Consider the following 8,349-nt stretch of genomic DNA (forward strand, 5'->3'; position numbering starts at 1 on the left):
GAGGATACCTATATTTGCAATTCGAACAAACCAACCTTGAGTCCCTCGGGTTTCTTGTGTAATTTGTTAATCTTCAATTCGTGGGAAACTTTGGGTGAGTTTGTTTCACTTAGGAGCTTCCAAGTTGTGGGTTATTCCCCATGTTCGTTTTTGAGGGTTTGGATCCGAAGAGTTATTCCTAATGAGAGGGAATCGAGGCATATGTTCACCAAAGTTCTCAGAGACCTAGGTGCGAGGTTTGTTGTTATGGGAGCATGCCCCTCGTAGCAATACAGATTTAGCACTCCACAAGAGTATGAACTTTGGATTAGATATTCTTCTCCATCACTTTCGGTTGTCTCTTACCCTAGCTTTATGGTGTGTAATTACTTGGTTGCTCGTGTGCCTTCTATAGTTTGGTAGTTTACTATAACACATCATATATGGTCTATCACCTAGTTGCATCCATAGAAAACTTATATTTCCGCACTAGCCTCTAAAACCAACTAAGAAAATATTAAATTTGGTAGTCGCCTATTTTGCCAGACCCATTGTCAATGTTTAGCACATCTTTCATCCTTCGCTATGGCATCGGGTTGTTGAGCTCCAGGTGAAAGCCTAACACCAACTTCAGACACTATTGACGAGGGTGACCTCCTGGAGGCGTCACCATGGAGCCCATTCACCTCCAACATCATTTGGATCTTGACCTATTCGGGTGAAAACACTAATTTTGACCTTGGGGGCGAGCATCAACAAAGTTACTTCCCTCTTGGGAGCATCATCTTGGAGGTCATGTTTTCTTTTAGACGACAATGGCTTATGTTGTCTTTCCCATTGCATCTTTGGCTAGGTAGGTGCTTGGCCTTGCGGCCAGTGTGGAAGTTGAAGCAGCGGTTCCAAAGATCACCTCTCTGTTGATGGATGTCGAGTAGGGATGCAAAGTGGACAGGTTTGCTGGCTACAACCTAGTACAAATCCAACTCTAGTTTAGTGTCAATCTTTCGTCCAGAAATAAACTAGTTTGCCGCTTGCATCCCTATTGTCAAGTATGGTGAGTTGGGTGTCAAAGTCGTTGGTTCGTCTAGTGCCCGGCCTCTGACCGCTGTGTGCGCGTTGCTGAGGTTTTTAGGCTCGTTGACAGTTCAAAAAAAGAGTAGTAAAGATTGCCTCGTCTTGTGCCTTCCACACTATAGACAATTTTTTTTTGGAAAATACCAGGATACAACTAGTTGTAGATGAACCCCATAAACTATTTCCGAGATATATTTTTTAGCAATTCAGGAAAGAGTCAACAATCTTCGAAACTTTTCTCGAACAAACTTGACATGTTGGCCTACTTACAAAAAAAAATTGACAACAAAAAATTCTCCATACAAAAACGAGCATAAAAACAAATTGTCCAGGACAATATAGAGTGAATATTAGCTCTAACATAGTGCTGATTTTTTTTTCACCAACAGTACCACGGATTTCATTTCATCCCCGAATTTTTTACGCAAGTGTAACATTTTATCAAGTTTGTCAGCAACAAATTTCATGACTATTTTGACCATTTTTTAAATTATTGGAAACATGCCCATGCATTGCAATGAAAGAAAACAGCCCTCACACGCCTTACCCACTAAGTATGGCTAAAGATCGCATCCTCATGCCCATAACATAATAAACATGACTAATACCTCATCCTCAGGTCCACATCCTTCATTTCAATATAACACCAGACACATGTTTCCGCTTGTCATCTTTGTCGTCCTCGGCGCCGGTGGTCGCAGGACCAGTTGTCATCAACCAAGGTTGGCAAAGTCCAATAGCTGGATTGTTGAGCCGCCTTCGTGTCCGACGAAGATCAAGAGTGTTGAACGCAGTTTTTTTATCATCTGGCTAATATAATAAGGAAAAGCACTGCACATAATATATGTCCGTGACATCATGTAAATTGAGTAGTTTGTGTCAGATAGACCATGCATGAAACCTTGGTTGGACTTCTCATGCATTTTGCCGGGAGTCACTGGGCCGAGTGAGACCGGTTGTACGTGAAGATGCGACAGAAAAAAAGATTCCTTCCATATTCCTAGTTTAATAAAGTGAATTAAAACAAAGCATCATGTGGGCATATTTTAAAAATTCGCCAAGTTTTATTAATACAGGTATAGATTCAAACAATTTAGCTATAGTACCTCCCAGTTTAGAAAAACATGTTTATAAAAATGTTTGCCATTTAAAATTTAATGTTCAAAAAATATTTGTGTTTTTAAACTGTTGGCAAATTCGAGAAATAATGACAACAGTACCTCCTACTTTTAAAAAATTGTTTGTGTTTTAAAAATACTTAGGTTTCAAAGAAAAATAAAAGAAAAATATTGTTCTTTAAAAATTTGTTTGCCTTTAAATTTTTTATTAACAACTTTGCAAAAATTTCGCGTTCTAAAATTTATTCATTTAAGAAAATATTCCTCTCAGTATCTGGCGTGACTGTGTACTTAGTTTTAAATTTCGCGGTGCTAATTAAAGACCTAGTCTTGTTTAGTCTGACGGTTAGCATTTGAGTGCTCTAGCGTGAGCGGCTGGGTTCGATTCCTCCCGTGGCAGTATTTTTTCTCAGAAATTCTTTTACTGGCGCGGCTTGTTTGTACACTAATGGGTCGGCCCATTGAGGCTCTGTGCATCCTGACGAAGCCTTGGACGTACGAAAATTCTGTGGGTCCCACCATGAACGAAACAAACTGAAGAAACAATCCTTTCTTTAATATTAGGTAAAGACTACTTTTTTTCATAAAAAAAGGTGCACCTGCATCCATGTTTCGTTCGTTCCCTTCCATATTTTTTTGTTATATACCAATACTACTAACTCATATAGTGAAGAAGATAACATTCTCTTTTCGCAAAATAAAGAAATAAATGACAACCTCTTGTGTGTGCAGGGGCAAACTCTACACCAAAGGAGTAGATCTCTCCCTCTCTTTCTCTTCCCTATTTTTCATTTTTAACCAACAAAAAGAAATGCTTACATGAAACAGGTGTAGTACATGTGAGTTGGACGAGAAAAAGGAAAGAAACACAACTTACACCAGAAGGGCCCACAAGATAAACCCCCAAAAAGACAAGGGGATTCGTGTAATATTTCCCATTTAAATTCCCCATGCTCCCCACATCCCTGCCCCAAGTTCGCGTTCGCAACCTCGTCGTTCGTTGCCAATCAAGACTGCGCGCAGGAGCCAACGGCCACCCTCTCCTCCTGCCCTTCCTTGGTCCGATCCTCACCCTTCCTTCCCCGCGCGCACGACGCGCAGGCCCAACCGCCGAGCGGTCGCGAACTTCGCCGTCACCATGACGGAGTCGCGCCGCGCGCCGTCCGGCTGCGCCATGTTCGGCATGTACAGCGGCATGTTCCGCCGCCGCCGCTCCGCCTCCATGTCCTCCCTCTCCCGGATCAACGGGTCCCCGCAGGCCGCCGCCGACAGCGATGCCGCGGCAGCGTCCGCGCCGGCGAATCCCGCGCAGCGGAAGGCCGGCGTCCGCGACGATTCCTCCCTCGTGCCCCGCCCGAAGGTCATGCCTTTGCAGCCGCAGATCAACGGCGCGGCGGCGGCCCAGGCGCAGGCGCAGCGTCCGTCGCGCGACAAGGGCAGGCCGAACAGGGCGATGAACGGCGGGGCGAAGGCGGCGGCGTCGCCTGCTGTGGAGTACACCGGCATGGCCGCGGAGCTCGACAAGATGATCCAGGACCACCAGAGGGTGAAGGGCACGACGCAGATGATGCGCGCCACCTCCGGCAACATGATGATGCACCGCAACCTGGGCAACCTGAACGCCGGCGCGTCCGCCCGCAGTTCGCTGGATCGCAACACCAAGGCGGCGGCCGCGAGCGACCGACCGAAGGCGGGGCCGGGCAGCAACGGGTACGCCTTCTCCGGCATGGGGAACATCGTGAGCAAGTCCGGCGACCAGCTGTGCAGGGCGCTGTCGCACCGGACGGACCCGGAGAAGCTCAAGGAGATGGGCAACGAGGAGTACCGGGAGGGGCACTACGCGGAGGCGGTGGCGCTCTACGACCAGGCCATCATGATGGACCCGACGCGGCCGGCCTACTGGAGCAACAAGGCCGCCGCGCTCGCCGCGCTCGGCCGCCTCATCGAGGCCGTCGCCGACTGCAAGGAGGCCGTCCGGATCGACCCCTCCTACGGCCGCGCGCACCACCGGCTCGGCGGACTGTATCTCAGGTACGTACGTTCGTTCGTGCGCACGTAGGGCGCCCGCATTGATCGCCACCCCTAATCCGATTGGTTTATTGACGCGATGCAATTCAATGCAAAAATGCGCGGCCGTTCTCAGCTGCTAATTATCTCCCGTAATTTGCCATAACTGCCATCAAATGGCGAATGGATCGAGTAGTTTCTACAGAAATTTCATGGTAATAAACTTGCACTGATAGATATAGTAATTTTGCAACTTGAATTGAACTCACCTACACCTAGTGACGTTTCGTGGAGAGCCACTACGTGCACTCGACGGTGGCTAGCTAGCAACCAAATGTTAGTTAAATGCTTAACGAAGAGGTTGGGGAATTAGATAATGGCGTGGCTGCTTTGCATACGCATATCATCCGACGGTAGTAGAAGTGTAGCTGTATTGTTATTGCTAGGAAACCTCTGACGTTCCCCGGAAGAAATGGAATGGCCCTTTTTGATAATTACGGCCTGGATTCCTTGATCTGCAGTCTACATGTGCTGCTTAATTTATATCAACAAACATTCGGTTACTGGCTAGTTTATTTATTAGGTCTAGCATAAGCAAAACCTCCCTCCTCAAATCACTCTAGCACTTTGTGAACCTTTTCATCCATGATTGGCGCTTTCAGTGGCTAATCACTTGCTCAACAAGCCTTCTTACCCATCTTTTTCAAGACAATGATTGATATACTTCTAGTTAAAACCCGCAAGATGACAGAAAATAGGTCCACCTTCATTTCATTTGTCTGCACTGCACTCTAGCCTACTACCCAATTCAGTGGAGGAGCTTGATGAAGATTGTTGAGGGGGCTAATCAGAGTCGAGGGGGCAAATGATAAGTTATGCATGAATTTTGATTATTTTTTATATTCAAGCCTAATAATATTAGGGGTTGAGAGTAGGGGGGCAATGACCCCCTTTGGCCCCATGAAGCTCCGCCACTGACCCAATTCCATAATAATTTCTCATACGGGGAACTCATCAAAGGAACCAAGAATTGCACTATCTGTAAGAAGTTTACTATCATGAGATGACCGATATCTACTCAGTAAATAGTTTACGTGTTTGTTATCAGATTAGGAGAACCAGACAAGGCCATCAACTACCTGAAGCAGTCGCCCATGGACTCTGTAAACGCGGACGTTTCCCGCGCGCAGTCGGTGAAGGGCCGCATCGCCAAGTGCGGCGACGCGCGCAAGGTCAGGGACTGGATCACGGTGCTGCAGGAATCCCAGGCCGCCGTCTCCGACGGCGCCGACTGCGCCCCTCAGGTCAATAACCAGTGCCAAACGAGCACGCCATCGCCTCCTGTAGTGGCGTCAACGTTGCACGACCAACATGACGTACGTGCGTTAGTGCGGGTGTGGCTGACACGACGTACGCACTTGATCTGTCCGACAGGTGATGGCGCTGCAAGCGGAGGCGCTGCTGAAGCTGCAGCGGCACGACGAGGCGGACTCGGCGCTCCGCGGCGCGCCCAGGTTCGGCGTCGACGAGTCCACCAAGTTCTTCGGCACCACCGCCCACGCCTACGTCCTCATGGTCCGAGCGCAGGTCGACATGGCCGCCGGAAGGTCTGTTCAGTTGTGACCCCGTGAACATTTTGCACCACAAAACTTGTTTTCCTCCCGAGTGGCATGCATGGCACTAATTGGCAACATGGCGAAATGCATGGCTTTGTCTTCTGTTCTGAGTTCTGATCCATGTATGCACATGAACTCGTGAAGGTTGGATGAGGCGGTGGCGACGGCTCAGACGGCGTGCGAGCTGGACCCAGGTAGCCGGGAGGCCGCGAACGTGCACCGGCGCGCCAAGGCGGTGGCGTCGGCGCGGCAGCGCGGCAACGACCTCTTCAAGGCCTCCAGGTTCGCCGAGGCGTGCGCGGCCTACGGCGAGGGCCTGGACAAGGGCGAGGCCGGCAGCGCCGTGCTGCTCTGCAACCGCGCCGCGTGCCACGCCAAGCTAGGCCGGCACGAGAAGGCCGTCGAGGACTGCAGCGGCGCGCTCGCCGTGCGGCCCGGCTACAGCAAGGCCCGCCTCCGGCGAGCCGACTGCAACGTCAAGGTCTTCTAATCTTCACATGCTTTCTGCTGCATTGCGCGATGGAGCTCGTTTTTTCGTCAGATTTGTTGATTTTTGGTGTGCATGCTCGGTCAGTTGGAGAGGTGGGAGGCGTCGTTGAGAGACTACCAGGTGCTGATCCAAGAGCTCCCCGAGAACGAGGACGTGAAGAAGGCTCTCGCAGAGGTTGAGGCCAAGCTCAAGAGCCAGAGGAATTGATGGTTGAGTGTGTCTCAGTATCGACGTCAGGTAATTGCTCTCAACTACTCCTCACACAGTCACACTATTTATGCTTCAACTGCCAGTCGGTGGACTTCACCGTAGTCCTAATGAAAGTGTGCGTTAGGAACCAAACGTTGTATTTTTACAACAAAAGGAAGGGCTGCTCTTACAAGTTGACGGAATCTGTCTGACAGAATTTAGACCTTACACAGAACGTTGAACAGACAGACTTGCTCGATGCTTATTGTTTGTATACTGAATAGACACTGCTCTAAGACACGTTGCATACCAGTAGCATCAAGGTCTCTTCTGTATCACTTCTTCAACACCAATCATCCAAATGTCGGCCATAAGAAACATACTTCAGTTAGTTCAGCACCTTTATCTTTCTTAATTGTAGTTGGTTAGGTAGGTGTTAGGGCATCATCTGATGACCACGCGCAGATGAAAGAAACCAAAGGCGGTTTGAAAACCAGGCAGATTCCTCGCCGGAGCTTATTCTTTAGAGCAAAGCATCGGCATGCTAGTCGTCCTAGCACTAACCTATCATTTTCTGCAGGTTAGTTCGTCTCTGTCGGCTACCGGAGAAATCAGCACCGAAGTTCAGAGGAGGGCCCTTGACACTCCGCACGCGCCGTTTGCGCAGCTTGTTTTAGCCAAACCTGTGTGCCGTTTTTGCTTTGTTGTTAATTTAAACATACAACAAACTACAGGAAGAGGATGAAGTGATGGAACTGTACATAATACTACTCGCTCCATTGTTGTGATGTGTAGTTAGTTGGTTTGTTCGGGTGTGGGGCGCCGGTGGTGGCGTCCAAGACTTCTGAAGTTTGCCTCTGAAACGGAACAGACGGAACAACTGTACACTGAAATGAATGTTCGTTCTAAGCAGAATATCTGAATGTGTGTGGCTATTCGTTTGGCTTGGGCGAGGCTCCCTTTTGCTGAAATTAGAACCGACAGCTACGTCCTCCATGTACCTGACTGGAGAGAACATGCATACATCGATGTTGTGTTGTGCTGCCCTATGTGATTACAGGCTCAGGCTGTATGCGAATCATTGTGTGCGCTAGTGTCTAGTGGTCTGCTGGAGTTCAAATTCTCTCTACGGTCATCAGCTGATTATTTAAAATAGAAATCTTTGGTTACCCAATTTGACAAAAATCGTTTACTGCTGTGCGTATCTGCACCTATGGATCATGCTTTGTTGCCCCCAAGATGATTCCAAGTTATGCCTGACACTCTGCCCTCAAGCTCACCACCGAGCACGTCGGCCACCGGATCAACGCCCATGTTCGGTTCACGCTGGCCCCTCGTCACGGCAAGCCGGCGCCGGCCACGCCGTACAATGTCAGCCACGGAAGTTCCTTCAGTTACACGGGAGAATTTTGGTGCCATCCCTTCGTCAAGAGGGAAGTGGTCGGGAAATCCGGAAGACCTCCTGGACGACTGCTTCGCCGTCCGGTCCGACGTGCGTGTCATCAGCACATTGGCCGTCGCGAGTGAGGTCGTGCCGGCGCGTCGCACAGGCACTATGTGGACTTTAATGGAAAACATTTTTCCACAATGCAAAAAAAAAATCGAAAAAAATTCTACATACACAAATACACATACAACATGTTCAAGAAAAATTTCATAACAATATACTTTCATACGTGGCATGGACAAAAAAAAACAAATATGTACATGAAAATGGGCCAATATTTTTGTATTGTTAGGCCAGGATTTTATTTTTTTATGCAACTTGCAAATTATAATATTTTTGAACGAAAATTCACAGATCCATAGTGAATATGTATAAATTTTCACAGTTTATTTTTATTTTTTTAACTTGAAAATATGATTTTTGAATCAT

General features: G+C 48.2%; 1 protein-coding gene across 2 annotated transcripts; it reads left to right on the top strand.

The window, feature by feature from the left end:
* The first annotated feature begins 3,168 nt into the window (after positions 1-3,168).
* On the top strand, positions 3,169-7,408 carry LOC119321731 (TPR repeat-containing thioredoxin TTL4-like). 2 transcript variants are annotated; one of them, XM_037595288.1, is made up of 6 exons: positions 3,169-4,202; positions 5,287-5,482; positions 5,613-5,785; positions 5,939-6,275; positions 6,369-6,521; positions 7,054-7,408. In XM_037595288.1, the coding sequence occupies exons 1-5, from the start codon at positions 3,310-3,312 to the stop codon at positions 6,489-6,491; spliced, it is 1,722 nt and encodes a 573-aa protein (XP_037451185.1). In that variant the 5' UTR covers positions 3,169-3,309; the 3' UTR covers positions 6,492-6,521; positions 7,054-7,408. The 2 variants fall into 2 exon arrangements, with proteins under 2 accessions (XP_037451185.1, XP_037451186.1); XM_037595289.1 differs by having other exon boundaries at positions 7,059-7,408.
* The last annotated feature ends 941 nt before the right edge of the window (positions 7,409-8,349 follow it).

Source organism: Triticum dicoccoides, chromosome 6B (genome assembly GCF_002162155.2).
Source record: "Triticum dicoccoides isolate Atlit2015 ecotype Zavitan chromosome 6B, WEW_v2.0, whole genome shotgun sequence".
In the NCBI taxonomy this organism is placed as follows: domain Eukaryota; kingdom Viridiplantae; phylum Streptophyta; class Magnoliopsida; order Poales; family Poaceae; genus Triticum; species Triticum dicoccoides.

Excerpts from the sequence above, each read along its gene's own strand:
- LOC119321731 (XM_037595288.1), top strand. The coding sequence starts at position 3,310 with ATGACGGAGTCGCGCCGCGCGCCGTCCGGCTGCGCCATGTTCGGCATG. Across the intron at positions 4,203-5,286 it reads CTCGGCGGACTGTATCTCAG|ATTAGGAGAACCAGACAAGG; the intron begins GTACGTACGTTC and ends GTTTGTTATCAG. Across the intron at positions 6,276-6,368 it reads GAGCCGACTGCAACGTCAAG|TTGGAGAGGTGGGAGGCGTC; the intron begins GTCTTCTAATCT and ends ATGCTCGGTCAG.